Raw genomic sequence first — 18,434 nt, 5'->3', positions numbered from 1 at the left:
GATATGTCCTGACTCCGGAGATGTCTTTATGGATTTTACAATTTTTCTCTACTACATGCGGTATCTATTGAAGGGGTGCCGGAATATTCACAGCCGTAACTTGAAGCATCTAGTCTCAAATAGAAAATATTTAATTGTGGAGACCCTCAAGCACCAGGGTCCAAGTGTTCCTACCTGTTCGGCCCCCCTATAGTTTTTCCCATGGGGATAGGTCATCCTCACAGCTGAAGGTGGAAGCTGCCCGTGGCCAATAATACCATAGACTAAGGTGTCGTGTCCCTCATCAGAATTGCCAGCGTTACTTTCCCTGTTAATTATTTTGGCCGGGTCTTGTCAATTCCTCTTTTGCAACGTGTCAGCATATGTGATAAACGCCGTCCTGACAGGGAACACTGCAAGGACGATTGTTCTCTGTATAAAAGCTGTTAAATCAACAAAGCAGCTCGTCAATAGGAACAGCCCCATTACTGCGATTACCGATAGACGGCAGAAAAAGCCTCCATACAGCACGATTCTGCCCACGTCTGACAATGGACAGGCACCTCAGCTATTCAGGGGGATCATCACTCCGAACACTGACCGGACCCATAACACCGTCCTCTGTACACAGCTCCCCGCACTGACACTGCTGACCTGGGAGAGATTGGATGGCAGCGCAAGGACAGGTAGACCAGCTGTATAGGCGTAGGTCAGAGACAAAACAGAGGTAAAGAGAGGTAGGACACAAGACAAAAAGAGGGAGCAGGGTAGAAGTATGTGCAGGGTAGCAGGAAAGGGAAGTGCAGGGTGGCAATAAAAGGACATGCAGGGTGGAAGTAGATGAATGTGCAGCGTGGCAGTGGAAGTATATGCAGGGTGTCAGTAGATGACCGTGCAGGGTAACAGTAGAGAGGCGGGCAGGATATCAGTAGATGGACGCCCAGAGAGAGCATAAGAGGGTCTTCTAGAGATAGCAATAGATGGATGCCCAGAGAGAGCAGTAGGTGGTCGTGCAGAGATAGCAGTGTCTGGACGTGCAGAGATAACAGTGTCTGGACATGCAGAGATAGCAGTAGATGGTCGTGCAGAGAATGCAGAAGGTGGTCGTGCAGAGAATGCAGTAGATGGTCGTGCAGAGAATGCAGTAGATGGTCATGCAGAGAATGCAGTAGATGGTCGTGCAGAGAATGCAGTAGATGATCGTGCAGAGATAGCAGTAGGTGGTCGTGCAGAGATAGCAGTAGATGATCGTGCAGAGATAGCAGTAGGTGGTCGTGCAGAGATAGCAGTAGATGGTCGTGCAGAGATAGCAGTAGGTGGTCGTGCAGAGATAGCAGTAGGTGGTCGTGCAGAGATAGCAGTAGGTGGTCGTGCAGAGATAGCAGTAGGTGGTCGTGCAGAGATAGCAGTAGGTGGTCGTGCAGAGATAGCAATAGATGGTCGTGCAGAGATAGCAGTAGATGGTCATGCAGAGATAGCAGTGTCTTGACGTGCAGAGATAGCAATAGACGGTCGTGCAGAGATAGCAATAGACGGTCGTGCAGAGATAGCAGTAGACGGTCGTGCAGAGATAGCAGTAGACGGTCGTGCAGAGATAGCAGTAGACGGTCGTGCAGAGATAGCAGTGTCTGGACGTGCAGAGATAGCAGTGTCTGGACGTGCAGAGATAGCAGTAGGTGGTCGTGCCCAGATAGCAGTAGGTGGTCGTGCAGAGATAGCAGTAGGTGGTCGTGCAGAGATAGCAGAAGGTGGTCGTGCAGAGATAGGAGGTGGTCGTGCAGAGATAGCAGTGTCTGGACGTGCAGAGATAGCAGTGTCTGGACGTGCAGAGATAGCAGTGTCTGGACGTGCAGAGATAGCAGTGTCTGGACGTGCAGAGATAGCAGTGTCTGGACGTGCAGAGATAGCAGTGTCTGGACGTGCAGAGATAGCAGTAGGTGGTCGTGCAGAGATAGCAGTAGGTGGTCGTGCAGAGATAGCAGAAGGTGGTCGTGCAGAGATAGCAGAAGGTGGTCGTGCAGAGAGAGCAGAAGGTGGTCGTGCAGAGAGAGCAGAAGGTGGTCGTGCAGAGAGAGCAGTGTCTGGACGTGCAGAGATAGCAGTGTCTGGACGTGCAGAGATAGCAGTAGGTGGTCGTGCAGAGATAGCAGTAGGTGGTCGTGCAGAGATAGCAGAAGGTGGTCGTGCAGAGATAGCAGAAGGTGGTCGTGCAGAGAGAGCAGTAGGTGGTCGTGCAGAGAGAGCAGAAGGTGGTCGTGCAGAGATAGCAGAAGGTGGTCGTGCAGAGAGAGCAGTAGGTGGTCGTGCAGAGAGAGCAGTAGGTGGTCGTGCAGAGATAGCAGAACGTGGTCGTGCAGAGATAGCAGAAGGTGGTCGTGCAGAGATAGCAGAAGGTGGTCGTGCAGAGATAGCTGAAGGTGGTCGTGCAGGGAAACAGTTGAGGGACTTGCAAAGTTTTTAAAAACAAAACAAGTTAAAACAACAAAATAAGTTAAACCAATTAATAATAAAACTGAAGAAATATTATTTCTCTTCTACAGACTTACAATGACTCCAAAATATGCGACATATTGATATTTGGAATATTTGTGAGACCCATCGGGAGTGTTAATAGGTGTTGACCCTCAGGGTTGCTGCCCCCCAGCTTGTACTCTTCCCAGTTTGCCTCTACAGTGCATGGTCATCCATGCAGTAAATACTTTCAGAGATGCGCCATCTAGTGGACAAATCATACATCGCAGGGGCGTAAGTTTTTTTGATTATTAAGTTATTATGATCCAGTGTAATAAAAGTTATTTCAGTAATAAATCATCCAAAACATTCTTTGTGGTCAGTTCATATCACCTGTATTCAGTTAGATGTCTCTGTTTTGCTCAGAAGCCATGAAAAAATGGAATTTTGTGCCAAGTCTGCCAGTGCAGGAACTACCCTTTGCACGGGCTCTCCTCTCTGGCTGATACAAGGCACATCCTTAGCAGGGGGATTTTGCTGTGACGTCTGTATGCCCTTCCGTCTTTATGATGTGTATTATCTTCTCATTCTTCATTTCAGGAGCTGTTAATGGAAGCAAACATGGGGCAGTTCAATTGTGCCAACCCCGAGAAGTCAGAGAAAACCAAAGTAAGTGCAATGCCCCCGTGGGTACAGCAGTGCCATCTTGACCTTTCCCCATCCATGAATAATCCCTATTGGATCAACAGGTAGGAACAAGCCCTGTGAAGGAGCTTCCCCACTGCTGTAAGTGCCAGCATTTCACTAGGACATCAGTGGAGTTTGATTGCTGGGACAACCCTTAAAGAGGACCATTATACTGTATGGAGGACTATGTGGAACCCATTATACTGTATGGAGGACTATGTGAGGCCCATTATACTGTATGGAGGACTATGTGGGCCCATTATACTGTATGGAGGACTATGTGAGGCCCATTATACTGTATGGAGGACTATGTGGGGCCATTATACTGTATGGAGGACTGTGTTGGGCCCATTATACTATATGGAGGACTATATGGGGCCCATTATTCTGTATGGAGGACTATGTGGGGCTATTATACTGTATAGTGGTTGACCTGCGACTTTGTCTAAGTTTTTCATTTTGGCCCTCTGTGTGTTTGAGTTTGACATCCCTGATCTGGACCATTGCTTTCTATTGAAGTGGCGCACAGACAACCTCTTGTTATTGTGGACACCCCCTCAAGATATGACACTAGTTTTTTATATTTGCAGTAGATTGTTACTACCAATCCATTACCTTCGGAACACTTTTCATAGATGGAAGAATATATTATTACTCCTGACAGTGTGTTGAGTGACAGTCCAGCCGCCTAGTCAGGGCAAGGATGTGCCAGGCTTCCTCCATGTGTCTCCTGTTCTGAGTGATTACCTGGCTCCTTAGCTGGTTCTCTGCCTCCAATTACTGCCAGTTGTAGCTTAGCTCAAGTGGTATGTGTTTGCTCTGTGCTCCCTGTCTTGTATTCTGATCTTTGTTGCCCGACCTTGGATTTGCCTTTGACCATCCCTTTGCCTAGCCCCTTTATTTTGATCCGCTACCTTCCTGGAATTCTGACCTCGGACCATGACCTGACTACGCCTCTATCTTTCCCCTTAGTTTATGATGAGCCCTCTTGGTATCTGACCCCGGACCGCTTGACTACCCAACCTCATGGCTTGTCCCTGAGCAGTGACTAGCATCACAGTACTATACAAAAAATGATGCTCTAGATATGTCAGGTCCTCTTCAAGCTGCCCACACTCAATAGATTACTATCCAAATCCATCAATTCTATCAGTACCAGCTAATAATATAATCTAATACATATACGGAAACCTCGAGAGCCCCTCAGTGACTGATATTGGAGAAACAAAGAATGGATATGTTCATGTGTTAAGGGTGCTTAACAATGATGTTCTCTCATGATTGAAATGGATTATCCCATGAATCATTCTCATAACAAAAGTCCCTAAAGGTTGGTATTAGCTGTTTGTGTTTTTTTTTAATAATTTTCAATGTTTCTAGAATAAAGAGAAACACCCTTTCTAATAGTTTCTACTTCCATTTGTCCCAAGTATTGCTTTTGTGGGCAGGTCTGTATAAAATCAGTCTCCTTCCCCCTCTGGCAGCTGCTAATGTTGTCCCTTCTAACTACCCCTATAGAAGCAGTGTTCTCAGCTGTTCTGCTAATTACTGTGCAGACTCTGCTCCTTTCCTGACAACCAGAGAGAAATGTTTTTCCAATACCTGCTCTGGAGTGAAGAGGGGATGACTGTGCAGAGATCTGGCTGTGGGGAGAGTGACTGAGCATGTGCGTCCACCAGCTCTTAATAGGTGGATGCGCACGTTGCTATACATTATGAACACCAGGTGGCGCCATACTGACTGAATAAATGTCACAACTCATGGCTGGATCGAGTTTTTAACATTTTCCGGTGTCTTTACAGCGCGTTTTATCCGAAATAAGGAAAGAAGAAGATGACAAATTGTCCTTTAACAAAACGAAACTCCAGCCGCCTCCGATAAAGAAGGTGAGTCTAGGGCTCTGTGCACACAGAGTCATTTTACAGCCGACTCATTTTCTTGTGTAAACCACTTTAACCATTTCTTAAGTTTTTTCGAAGTGGACTCGTTTCAAAAGACTCTTCAAAGAAACTCTCCGTTCGCATACCTTTAGGGTATGTTCACACTACAGTTTTGCTTTTTCAATTTTCATTGGAGATTTTCGTACGGAAACCGCTCCAGGAAACTTTGATGCTTTAAGGAGGCATCTACTGTATTTTTTTAGCAGTTTTTAACCACTTTTTGGGAGACTATTTTCTGTCTTTTTTTTATTTTCTTTATATCCATCAAGCAATGAATAAAACGCGAGCATTTTTCAAGACGTGAATGCTAATCTAACTTTTATTGTATGTATGGAGCGACTTCATAGCGGAAATCGTCTTCAGAATGTACGCCGCTTCTGTTACCCATTTGACACTTTTGGAGACATGAAGTGGTTAAAAAAATGTCTGAAAAGACAGAACATAAGACCCGCAAGTTGTTCTTACATAGAAAGTGGTTCTGAGACTTCAAAATACCCTACGGCTACGGCCACACCTGAGTCTTTTTGCTGAGTTTTTGCAGAAAACCCAAGTTTTTGAGGAGTTTTGAGATTTGGAGGAGGAGTTGGAAAGTTTTCGCTCAGCTTTTGCTCCAAAACCTCCACAAGTGTGCACATACTCCAATTCTGTGTAACCCGTGGGGGATATTTGCTGTTTCCATGGATGAGTGACACATCTGGTCGCAGGATTCTCCATCTTCTGACATCTTATGGACGGCATATAAGTCTTGCTTTGTGCCCACTGGTTGACTTGCAAGGATCAATGTTCTTCCAAACAGTCTCAGCTGTGCCGACAGAGAGTCCTGGAATATTTAAAGGGTTTTTTTGGGCTTAAACAGGTTTTCCAGAGAATAAGTCATCAGTATGAGATCAGTGGGGGTCTGACACCTGACACCCCCATCAATCAACTGCTCGGATGTTGGTGGCAACTTCAAAAATCTCCGCTCCTATTGGAGAGAATAAGAGCTGACCTGCAGTACCAGGAGCGGCCACTACAGTGTGTGGCGCTGTGCACTGCTTACACCCGACCACTGCACGTAACAGCTGATCGGTGGGGATGTCGGGTGTCGGACCCCTACTAATGTGATATTGATGACACCTATTGTCCTCATGCCTAGATGGCACGTGACCGGAATTAAATGGAGACCGATGGGGACTGGTGGCACCGCGGCTTATCACATCACCTGCCTCTTAGAAAAAAATATACAATCCATTTTATGTAAAATTACCACTAGGGGGAGCTCTGTGCACACGGATGTATACAGCTAGTGCTGAGCTCTGTGGAGACAGTAGGCACAGATATGGAGCGGAGGTGGCCTTCTTTGCACAGGGGGAGACCTGGTGCCGGTGTGCAGGGAGCACCAGATTATGAATCCTAGCAATATTGATTGGAGAGCGTTTTCTTCCATATTATTCCCTCCAGGTGGACAATGTCCCAGTGAGACTGAATGCGGCGGCCATACTGAGAGAGGGCGCTCTATATCAGAGGCAGGTGGAGGACGAGCTGAACAGGTAGAGTACGCAGAGGAGTCTCATGTAGTGCAGCACACAGGCAGTGCCGCCCTCCGCTGCCTCCATTGTGAGCGAGCCATTAGAAAATGGCCGATTTACATTTGACCAATTGTCACGTACATATTATTGGGATATATGGTATTATACACTATTATGTAGCCTGCAGAAATCACATAGCCAGCAATTACTCATTTTCGACTACATTATTAATTTTTTTTTCTCATGCCAGTAAATGTGTCTGACCCGTGATTTGTGTCACCATCGGGCTCAAACGTCTGCAATGGAGGCATAGACAGTATTTTAGATTATTGAAATTGCATGCCGCCCCTAAAAAACTTCACACAGGACAAAGAGAGGTACCGGGAGGGAGTGAGCGAAACGCTGAGCCGAGTGATTCTCGCATAGAAGGGAAAGAGTGGTACCGGGAGGGAGTGAGCGAAACGCTGAGCTGAGTGATTCTCGCATAGAGGAGAAAGAGTGGTACCTGTAGGGAATGAGCGAAACACTGAGCTGTGTGATTCTCACATAGAGGGGAAAGAGAGGTACCGGGAGGGAGTGAGCGAAACGCTGAGCCGAGTGATTCTCGCATAGAAGGGAAAGAGTGGTACCGGGAAGGAGTGAGCGAAACGCTGAGCTGTGTGATTCTCGCATAGAGGAGAAAGAGAGGTACCGGGAGGGAGTGAGCGAAACGCTGAGCTGTGTGATTCTCATAAAGAGGGGAAAGAGAGGTACCGGGAGGAAGTGAGCGCAACGCTGAGCTGTGTGATTCTCATATAGAGGGGAATGAGTGGTACCGGGAGGGAGTGAGTGAAACGCTGAGCTGAGTGATTCTCGCATAGAAGGGAAAGAGTGGTACCGGGAGGGAGTGAGCGAAACGCTGAGCTGTGTGATTCTCGCATAGAGGAGAAAGAGAGGTACCGGGAGGGAGTGAGCGAAACGCTGAGCTGTGTGATTCTCATATAGAGGGGAAAGAGAGGTACCGGGAGGGAGTGAGCGAAACGCTGAGCTGTGTGATTCTTATATAGAGGGGAAAGAGTGGTACCGGGAGGGAGTGAGTGAAACGCTGAGCTGTGTGATTCTCGCATAGAGGGGAAAGAGTGGTACCGGGAGGGAGTGAGCGAAACGCTGAGCTGTGTGATTCTCGCATAGAGGGGAAAGAGTGGTACCGAGAGGGAGTGAGTGAAACGCTGAGCTGTGTGATTCTCGCATAGAGGGGAAAGAGTGGTACCGGGAGGGAGTGAGCGAAACGCTGAGCTGTGTGATTCTCACATAGAGGGGAAAGAGAGGTACCGGGAGGGAGTGAGCAAAACGCTGAGCTGTGTGATTCTCGCATAGAGGAGAAAGAGTGGTACCGGGAGGGAGTGAGCGAAACGCAGAGCTGTGTGATTCTCGCATAGAGGGGAAAGAGTGGTACCTGTAGGGAATGAGCGAAACACTGAGCTGTGTGATTCTCACATAGAGGGGAAAGAGTGGTAAAGGGAGGGAGTGAGCGAAACGCTGAGCTGAGTGATTCTCGCATAGAGGAGAAAGAGTGGTACCGGGAGGGAGTGAGCGAAACGCTGAGCTGTGTGATTCTCACATAGAGGGGAAAGAGTGGTACCGGGAGGGAGTGAGCAAAATGCTGAGCTGTGTGATTCTCACATAGAGGGGAAAGAGTGGTACCGGGAGGGAGTGAGCAAAACGCTGAGCTGTGTGATTCTCGCATAGAGGAGAAAGAGTGGTACCGGGAGGGAGTGAGCGAAACGCAGAGCTCTGTGATTCTCGCATAGAGGGGAAAGAGTGGTACCTGGAGGGAATGAGCGAAACACTGAGCTGTGTGATTCTCACATAGAGGGGAAAGAGTGGTACCGGGAGGGAGTGAGCGAAACGCTGAGCTGAGTGATTCTCGCATAGAGGAGAAAGAGTGGTACCAGGAGGGAGTGAGCAAAACACTGAGCTGTGTGATTCTCGCATAGAGGGGAAAGAGTGGTACCGGGAGGGAGTGAGCGAAACGCTGAGCTGTGTGATCCTTGCATGCCGCCCCTAAAAAACTGCATAGAGAGGAAAGAAAGGTGCTGTGAGGGAGTGAGCGAAATGCTGAGCTGGGCTGTTAAATAGCTACGAGACATGCAGGGATTGACTAACGAACAGGCAATCCCTGCATGTGTCGCAGCTGTCTAACAGCCGCTGTGACTCGAACATAGTTGACGAGCATGACGAAAATATTCGGTCAGCACCCGAGTTTACTCGGTGAAAGGGGTAACTGAGCACACTCGCTCATCACTAGTAACAATGTTTTGAACTTTTGACTTTCAGGCTCCATATCTCTCCATCCACTTCTGCTTTGAACGTGAGACTTCCATCATTTTATAGACAATCTTCTTGGCTATCTCATACATAAATTTGACTACTATTTAGCATATGATTAGTTATGCAGATTCTTGTCATGTCGCTGCATTGTTACTGTTTTGCTCCTGATGGTGGAAAAATCTTTTTCTTCTTGTTTACTACAAATTACAACCTGTTCTCACATTCCCTAATAGCTCCGTGTGTTATTGGGTCGATTCCCAAGAGAAATTTCACTCAAGGAGCTTCCATGAAGAAGATTTCCCAAGAAAAGAGAAACTGCATCATCCAGCTCATCGATATCGGCCTCTCGGCCAAGAAAATTGCCAAACTGCATCATGTGAGCGCCATGACAGTAGGAAGAATGTGAAATGAAGTCCATCCAATAGCCAAAAGGTGACGTCCAGGCAAAATATCGGAGTGAACAAGTCGCTCATCACAAGGTCTATCAGCTCTGGTGCGACAAACACGACAGCGGAGGAGGCTCATAAGCTTCGTAATAGATCACAGACGTCCATGCGAGCACCGGGCAACGCACGTTACACAAGTCTGGAATGGTGGCCAGAAAAAAGGTGAAGAAGCCGCGACTTCAATATCCTCATAAGAAGTGTCAGCTCAAGTCTGAGAAAAAGTACGAAGAGTGAAAGATTAGAAACGGGAGACTGGGAGCGATGAGACGAAAGTCAATAGGCGAAGCTCTGATGGGTGCAAATGGGTCTGGAAGAAATAAGGGAAAAAGGGGCGAACGGGTGGAGAAATTGAAGGAACTGTTAAGTTTATTGGAGGAAGCCTGATGATATGGGGATGCTTCACAGCCAATGAAGTTGGATACTTGACCAGGATCGATGGTGGTCTCAATGCTGAGCTATATGTGAGTATCCTGCAAGACGAGTTACTTCGTACATTCAAGTACTATGGGTATAAAAAGGATGACATAGTGTTCCAGCAGGACAATGACCCAAAGCAGACATCAAGATTGGCCAAGAAATGGTTCAATGACAATGACGTCGAGGAGCTGGATTGTCCCCACAGTCCCCAGATCTCAAATGAATCTATCACTTGTGTGTAGAGTAGAAGAAAAAGCTGTATACATACCCGAGTGAGTCCAACAGCATGCACCAACTATGGGAACGTGTAGAAGAGAGCTGAGATCAGATGTTGGTGGAGACATGCTGGAACCTGATAGAGAACATGCCCAGAAGAATTCATTCAGGCAGTGCTGAAAGCCAAAGGTGGATTTAAAAAATATGAAAAATTAAAATTTTAGACTTTTAGGAGCAAAACAGTAACAATGCAGCGACATGACAAGAATCTGCATAACTAATCATATGCTAAATAGATGCAAGTCACATTTATATATGAGATTGCCAAGATGATTGTCTATAAAATGATGGCAGTCTCATGTTTGAAGCAGTAGTGGATGGAGAGATATGGAGCCTGAAAGTCAAAAGGTCAAAACATTGTTACCCTTTTGCTTGTCAGTGTATAAAAACACATCACTGCCCCCTATAGATTGGAACATGGACCTGAATATTCTTTTTAGTAGTTATTTTCATTAGCATTTGAACCGGCACATCACACCATCATCCAGCAATCATAGTCACTGTAACAAAACCTATGATTTCCACCAAAAGACAACCACCCCTGAGGCTGTCTGTGGAGCTGTCAGAATTCCAGTTGTCCTTCTACAGTTTGACCACTACTGGCTGCTATTGTTCACCTTAATAATTTTTCTGCAATCCCACTCCTTACCACTGGAGGCTGCTGTTGTGTTCTGCAATTGCCTTTTACTAAGTGCTTGAGTATTGTGTCTAGCTGTTAGCCTAGTTTCCAGTCTCCAAGCTCCTGAACATTCTTACCTAGATTGTTCTTGCCTATCTACGGATTATTTCTATTGGTTTCCAGCAGTACTAAGCCAGTATCGTAACAGGAGCAGATCACTTGTCACTAGGATTTATGAGGTTTCCTTTTTCCCATTACTGAGATAGGTGATGACAGTTGGTGCTCATAAAGTTCTATGGAGAAGTGTAACTGTCCTTTCCGGAGAACTTGCAGCGGAATGTCTGTGTTCCTCTAGCTCCTCCTTCCTCCATATAATTTTAAAAGCACCAACTGTCACCTCCTATCTGAGTAATGGGAAAGTCTGTCTCAATACAGATTTTACAAACTTGACCCATAAATTTGAGAATGAAAGATCAATCCAGGAGAAGAAAGAAGCAGATTTCTCTGATAAGAAATAAAAGTTGCTTATTTTCATGTGTACTATTGATTTATTAAATAAAAATTAAGATGACAGTTTCTCTTTAAGAACAATTTTTTGTATGGAGAAGCCAAAGAAACCCAGTTGATCTTAAAGGGGTTGTCTAACAAGAGCAAACCTCTCCCCTGGCTGTTTGTGGCTGTGTGCTTCTGATTGATTGACATTTTGGGCTGGCCTGAACTATACACAGGCAGCTTTGTCTTTGCAGCATCAAAGGATCGCAGGGGCACTGAAACTGGCCCGATCATGTGATCTGGCGAGCTTCAGAGCAGCGCTTGCATACTCTATAGAAAAGGGTTGTAAGCACCGCACTCCTTGCTTAGGAGACCAGCCACCCTTTATACATAATACTCTTAAAAAATCCCACTATTAGGATTTTTAATCATGTTTTTATATGCACTTTGCAATTTTACCCATTAGAGATGTTGAGACAACCCCTTTAAGATTGCTTATCTTCCATAGATTGAAGACAATTTCAATATGCCTACTAGAAACCTCCAGCAGGGGGAGCTCAGGAGTTTAAGACCTAATAATTGACATGAAACTAAATTGTGATGGACATTCGGTTTTACAGTACTGAGCGACATTGGATATTTTATCTGGCCATCTTCATGTTCAGATCTGATAAATGAAGAAAAAGTTTAGAAAAAAAGCATTGTAATATGTCTTATTACAGAAAAATATTTCTTTCCCCACTAATCAGCCACGGTTTTTCCCTGTACTGATCAATCATAGTACATGTACATGATCAAGCTCATAAACTGCTCAAATCTGTCTACAGCTCTGTCTTCAATAGCTATTTTTTATTGTTTATCATAAATCAACAGTAGAAGTGAATATTAAAAACTTTGTAATATGTCTTAATAGAAAACTAAAGTATATTTCCCACTTATACTGTAAGTCATTTAGTGTCTCCCTGCAATTACCATTCACTCTCATAAACAGCTCTAATCTGTCAACAGATCTGTCTATGGTAGCTACTTTTCTATTTTTTGTATCATAAATTAACAGTACGAGTGAACATAAGAAACTTTGTAATATGTTTTATTAGAAAACATGTATATTTCCCCATTAATCAGCCACTTTTTTCCTGCACTGATCATTCAAGGTCATAAACTGCTCAGATCTATCTACAACTCTTTCTTTAGTAATTCCTCGTTTATTTTTTTTTATCATAAATGAACAGTAGAAGCAAATATTAGAAACTTTGTAAGATGTCTTATTAGAAAAAAATTAATATTTCCCATGTATCAGTCATTTCATCTCTCCCTGCAATGATCATTCACGCTTATAAACTGCTCAAATCTTTCAACACATCTGTCTACAGTAGTTACTTTTTTATTTTTTTGGTAAATCAACAGCACAAAGTAATATAAGAACCTTTGTAATATGTTTTATTAGAAAATATGTATATTTCCCCACTCATCAGTCACTTCTTCTTTCCCTGTAATAATCATTCACTCTCATAAACTGCTCAAATCTGTCTACAGATCTGTCTCCAGTGAGGGATTAAACTATTACTGCTGCTAATAGAAGTCTATGGAGAGGAAAGAAGCTGGAGGGAGAAAGACACAAAATGAAACTGCTGAGACGTCTAGTTACTAGAGCCTACAGAGGGGATATCTGCTGATATAAGTCATATAGTGGCCAGAAATAATGTTATTCCTAATGTCCACACATGACCGCTTTCTAAAAAATAAAACCCTGGTGATCTAAGCTAAATTCTCTGGCGATCTAAGGTAGAAGAAGGTGGCAAATGTTAGGTACAGTTTGCCTCTGGTTGGTTCTGTGCTCCGCAGACCCCTTAGTGGATAGGGAGCCTTAGGCAGCTGCCTAGTTTGGCAACTCCTGACACAGTCGCTGCCTTTGTCGTTGCATATTCCCAACAGTTTCTGTTAATTTGCGTTACACTTTCCAGAATAGAGAAGCTGATTGATGGCGCCCGGGATCCGAGTGAGTTTCTAGAATGGCAGCGGCAAATGTTGGCAAAGGACCTGGAAAGGCAACTAGCCGATATAGAGTGCCGGCGTCTGGAAGGAAAACTGAGCCGTGAGGAAGCTGTGCTGGCGCGGCAGAACCTCATCCAGGAGAACAAGAAAAAGGTCCTAATGAAGAAAGAGGAGGTGAGAGGTGGAAGCGGGCAGATTTGTAAAGCTACTGTCAGCGCTGAGGCATTGGCAGCGCCGCCACGCAGACTCGAATTACTCCGAACCATCCAAGCAGGAAGGATTCACTTATCTGTATCTGTTGCCTTTATCCACCCGACATTAATCCTTATTCTAATTTCCTAGACAAACAGCCTCACTTCAAGTGTGACAGCGAGAAATGAATAAAACCCAGGCGATCGCAACCCGCCGGTCTCAATTGTTAATCCATTAGGGGTTTACCGCAACAATAAAGGAAGATGTCGGGGGGCATATGTGAATATAGGGGTAACAGAAAAATGAAACCTTATTTTGTCACTGGCGATAAAGTGAAATCATAAATTCTGTCTCCTTACAAAACTCCAGCTATTAATCTGTAGACTGTCTCTGTCAGGGGCTTTGTTAAAGGGTTATTACCATCCTCATAAATGGCTATATTCTCAGAAAGAGCTTGTAAATACAAGCAAGTTTACAATTCACCACTTGTTAAAATCTTCAACCGCTTTTGAGATATCAACACTTTTGTTTTCAGCTCATCGCCTTGGAGACCGACCACCGCTGCTAGACAAGAGAACATGTGCAGTACATACAAGCTCTTATCTATCAGACTTGTAAGCGCTACTTTGAAGCTGGCCGGGATCGCTGGAGATTTCTGCTTTGAAGCTGGTCAGGATCGCTGGAGAGCGCTGCTTTGAAGCTGGCCGGGATCGCTGGAGAGCGCTGTTACCTCCTAATCCCGGCCGGCTTCAGTTGCAGTGCTTACAAGCTAGACTTCAGCGGTGGTCGGTCTCCAAGGCAACGAGCACTAAACAAAAGAAACATTTTAATGTCTCAAGAACGGCTGCAAATTTTAAGCAATAAATTGCAGAATCGCTTGTTTTTACAAGAGCAATACTCAATTTATGAAGATGGGAATGACTCTCTTATCGGACAGCCGTCGCCCAACATTCTTTCGTCAGACAAATATCTCAATAGCCCGGCACAAACATATACAGTACTTAAGTCTGCTGAGCATGTTTTTTTTAATAGAAAGAGGGGAATCATCCCCTTACCTGTCTTGTGATTAAGGCCCCATACACATTAGACTAACGTTCGCTGAACCCAGCGATATTATCAGGATCGGCTGACAGTCTAAGGCCTCATTCAGACGTCACTATTTTCCACGTAGGAGAAAAACGGACCAATTACTCTGATCAGAGTTTGATCCAAGTGTCATCATTTTTTTCATACGTGGAGAGAAAAAAGAAAAACTTTTTCACCTACTCCTTTCTGACAATCCCTGTAATTCGGATCGCACTTGGATGTCACCCGAGTACGGTCTGTTGTTTTTCATGGACGTGTAGACTTGCATTGCCGATTTTGATCAAAATCTGACATGTCTCAGATAATTTTTTGTGGACCTCTAGGTCCGAGGAAAAAGTCAGACATGTACACAGCCCCATAGAATACCATGGGTACAAGTGCTATCCATGAAAAATATTCCCAGCACTCGTACGAGAAAATCGGACGTGTAAACGAGCCCTAATGTGTGTGAAAACTTCCTGACTCTCCCTTGATGGAAGATGTCGGGGAAGGAAAAGATTGGAATATTGTTCTGGGTTAGAGAACTATTTCGGCACCACACCATGTGCAATCCGCAGAAATTACCATGTGTGAAGGGGCTCTTAGATTCTTTTGGTGGTGCAACAAGCCAAGTGCAAATGAATTCCAATGAAGAGCAAAGAAAGGCAGCACTCAGCGAATCTTCAATCTAATAGTCCATTATTCCTTTAGGTGGGACATCGTCGCGGTGTGCAAGGTGATAGGGGAGACAGGGGAGAGGTGAGATGGACTAAGGCCGTTTCGCAACCTTCTGGTGCTTCTACGGGACCTTGGACCTGTAGAAGAACCAGAAGGTTGCGAAACGGTCGTTGTCCATCTCACCTCTCCGCCACATGTCTCACCTGTCACCCTGCACACCGCGAAGATGTCCCACCTAAAGGAATATTAGATTGAAGATTGGAATATTGGATCCCAGTGGCCGACCCTTTTGTCCTGCGTGGAGATGGGACACCACTCGAGGAGTCTGGCATAGAAAGCACAGGAGCACTTGGCCGAGGAAGTTCTGAGAGCAACACCCATCTAATGTGTATGGGGACCTTTACTCGCAAGTGAAGCCTGCAGACGTAGACGGAGGAGCTCCAGGCTTATGCATCATAAGATTATCGTCACTTTGCAATTTTTATAATCATCTGGTTGTTTGGTCTTTAGACGGCGAAGCTGATGCGGGAATACACCGAGAAACGTCTGCAAGAAGAGAAGGAGATGAGGGACCTGGTGGAGCAAGTGTCTGAGGGACACAAAAACACTAAACAGGCAAGATTGAAGCTCCAGAAATACAAGCAGCAAATAGGTATGTGATAATAGAAGAATTGGGTCATAACTTCAGTCTCGCTTTAGACAGTAAAGTAAAAGAAAGTCTACCCAGAGGTGTTACCTTTACCGAAGACGTCTCCCTCCATGAGGTGTCCGTGGTATGTGTGCCAGGAGCTGGGTGCTCAGGAGAATCAGCAAGAACTTCTGCCTTAATGGGAGTGTTCAGATACATACAGCAATAAACTGCAGGCGCTTATATACAAAAGAGCAAAGCCAGCCATTGAGAACACATTCCACGGTCTGATCGTGCTCTTGCGTAGCAGAGTCGGGAAGGATAGCCGTCAATGAAACGTTAACGCTACGCTATTCTTTTGTCATGTCGCCTTCTTGGGGACCACTATCTGTTACTACGACCTGGTTTTATCCCTCTCTAGTACAAGAAGTAGCGGAGGAGAGCCGGGAGCTGTTACGCCAGGCCTTAGAGGAGGCACAGGAGGAGCTGAGGAAGAAATTTGAGCTGATCCGTGAGATACGAGCCATGGAGTCAGTGCCAATCATTAGACAAAAGTTTGTGGATCTAACACAGGTGAGTGCACTGTAATCCTGGATGTGTGGTATGCCGATAGGACTTCTTAAGGGTATTATTCACAGGATTAGGGTTTGCCTCGAGTAGCAAAAAATCTTGCCAACCAATCACAATTGTGAGATTTTTATATTGTTTGCATGGCTCACACATAAGGATCTGGCTGTTCATGGACACTAAGATATTGCTCTGTGGGTTACTCTGCTCTTCAGACCGCGGGGCATGGACTGAACTGTGAGATGTCAGTAGTGGAGCTCTGGGAACGTCTGGCTTTACTAAAAGAAGCTCAGAGAAAAGCTGAGGAAGAAAAGAGAGACCAGATCCTTGAGGAAAAGCAGACAAAACAGCAGCATCTAATGGACACTTTGGAGCAGATCTCTCTCCACAGAGCTGCCCAAGGCAAAGCCGCTCTCCTCAGGTCAGTGCGGTGTCCATCATTGTGATTTCTGCGATAAATGCTACTTTTTTGAGACACTGGGCATGTGGAAATCAGGTTTGGAGCTTGATCCTAAACAGTCACTTATAGAATCATGGAATGTTAGAGTTGTCCAACCCCCTGCTCAATGCAGGATTCACTAAACCATCTCAGACAGTTGTCCATCCAGCCTCTGTTTGAAGACCTCCATTTAAGGAGAACTCACCACCTCTCATAGAAGCCAGTTTTACTCATTGATCACCCCCACTGTCAAAAAGTTTTTTCTAATATCTAATCTGTATCTTCTCCCTTTCAGTTTCATTCCCTTGCTTCTTGTATTTCCATATACAAATGAGAATAAGGATGATCCCTCTACACTGTGATGTATCGTCCGATATTTGTAGAAAGCTATTAAGTCTCCTCTTAGCCTTCTTTTTTGCAAGCTAAACATTCCTAGATCCTTTAACCGTTCCTCGTAGGACATAGTTTGCAGACGGGTCACCATCCTGGTAGCTATTGTCTGAACTGTCCAGTTCTTGTCTTGTCCAGTTTTTCGATGTCTTTTTTAAAATGTGGTGCCCAGAACTGGTCACAGTATTCCAGATGGGGTCTGACCAAGGAGGACTAGAGGGGGTTAATTACTTCTTGAACTAGACTCTAGGCATCTCTTAATACATCCCAGAACTGTGTTTGCTTTTGTTGCTGCTGCATCATACTGTTGACTCATGTGCAGTCTGTGATCTATTAGTATACTCAAGTCTTTTTTACACGTACTGTTGCTTAGTTCTATTCCTCCCATTCTGTAGATGTTTTTTTGACCTTGAGAAAGGCATGGGTCCGGCGCCGAACTGCCTTGGCACTAATAAAAACCTTATCTAAAGCTCCAATGCTCCTCGTTTCCCGCGCCTAACTCTATTCTCTCCATTCTGGTAGATACTACACAATAGCATCTATCCTTTATAAGGATCACACCTGTTAATCGACACCTCCCTTCATAATTACTTAGTTAGTCCAGTAGAAAGACAGATGTCCATCAAGTTCAACCGAAGCAAGGGAAAGAATAAAGGTAAAGGGCTATAGATACAACCATAATGCATGACCCAGTCTGATCCCGAGTGTTGATCAAGAGCTTTACACATGTATGTAAGCATTTACAGTTGACTTGAAATCAGAATAAACCTTTCCCGTTTTAGGTCAATTAGGATTACCATAATTTTTAATATTTGACAAATGCCAGAATGAGAGAGCGAAAATGTTTAAAGGCATTTCTATTACTTACTGCAGAGTCAAAAGTTTACATGGACTAAGCCTTTAAAGAATTCTGGACTGACCATAATTTAGATTGTGAGCCCCCAATGGGGACAGTGCCGATATTGTCTGTGAAGTGCCGTGGAGTTAATGGCGCTATATAAGTGAGTAAAATAAATAAATATGTGTCTTTTTATATCGTGTATGTAAACTTCTGGTTTCCACTGTATGTGATTTTCTTCTATAAAAGCATCTAAGCTTTTTTTTTAAACCATAAAGGTTCTTGCTGTGACCGGCTCCTGATATCGGCTGTTCTAGAGATGAATAGTTCTCATGGAATAGAAGCCTTGTGTCCTCTGGAGATTGAACCTTCCTTACTTCAGACGGAGGGAGCGTCCCATTAACTTTTGAGGGATTTTACATGAAAAAGCTTTTGACCATCTTTTGTACGAGCCATTTATGCACTTGTACAATGTTTCCCGTAGACGTCTCTTCTGAAGACTAAATAGATCTTTCCT

The 18,434-nt window shown here is 44.8% G+C and overlaps 1 protein-coding gene across 3 annotated transcripts in view; it reads left to right on the top strand.

Annotated features, from left to right (window-relative positions):
• Window positions 1-18,434, top strand: part of LOC141162547 (cilia- and flagella-associated protein 99-like) — a 93,357-nt gene that overhangs the window by 60,172 nt on the left and 14,751 nt on the right. For all 3 annotated transcript variants that reach the window (XM_073648771.1, XM_073648762.1, XM_073648780.1), the window contains 7 exons: window positions 3,031-3,099; window positions 4,920-5,003; window positions 6,498-6,586; window positions 13,090-13,294; window positions 15,566-15,707; window positions 16,105-16,256; window positions 16,466-16,671. In XM_073648771.1, coding sequence (XP_073504872.1) covers window positions 3,031-3,099; window positions 4,920-5,003; window positions 6,498-6,586; window positions 13,090-13,294; window positions 15,566-15,707; window positions 16,105-16,256; window positions 16,466-16,671 — 947 coding nt within the window. The remainder of the gene's footprint in view (window positions 1-3,030; window positions 3,100-4,919; window positions 5,004-6,497; window positions 6,587-13,089; window positions 13,295-15,565; window positions 15,708-16,104; window positions 16,257-16,465; window positions 16,672-18,434) is intronic.

The sequence above is a fragment of the Phyllobates terribilis genome, unplaced genomic scaffold, assembly GCF_046119375.1.
Source record: "Phyllobates terribilis strain yellow unplaced genomic scaffold, ASM4611937v1 Scaffold_1__5_contigs__length_1240528914, whole genome shotgun sequence".
NCBI lineage: Eukaryota > Metazoa > Chordata > Amphibia > Anura > Dendrobatidae > Phyllobates > Phyllobates terribilis.
This window is presented reverse-complemented; position numbering and strand designations above follow the sequence as displayed.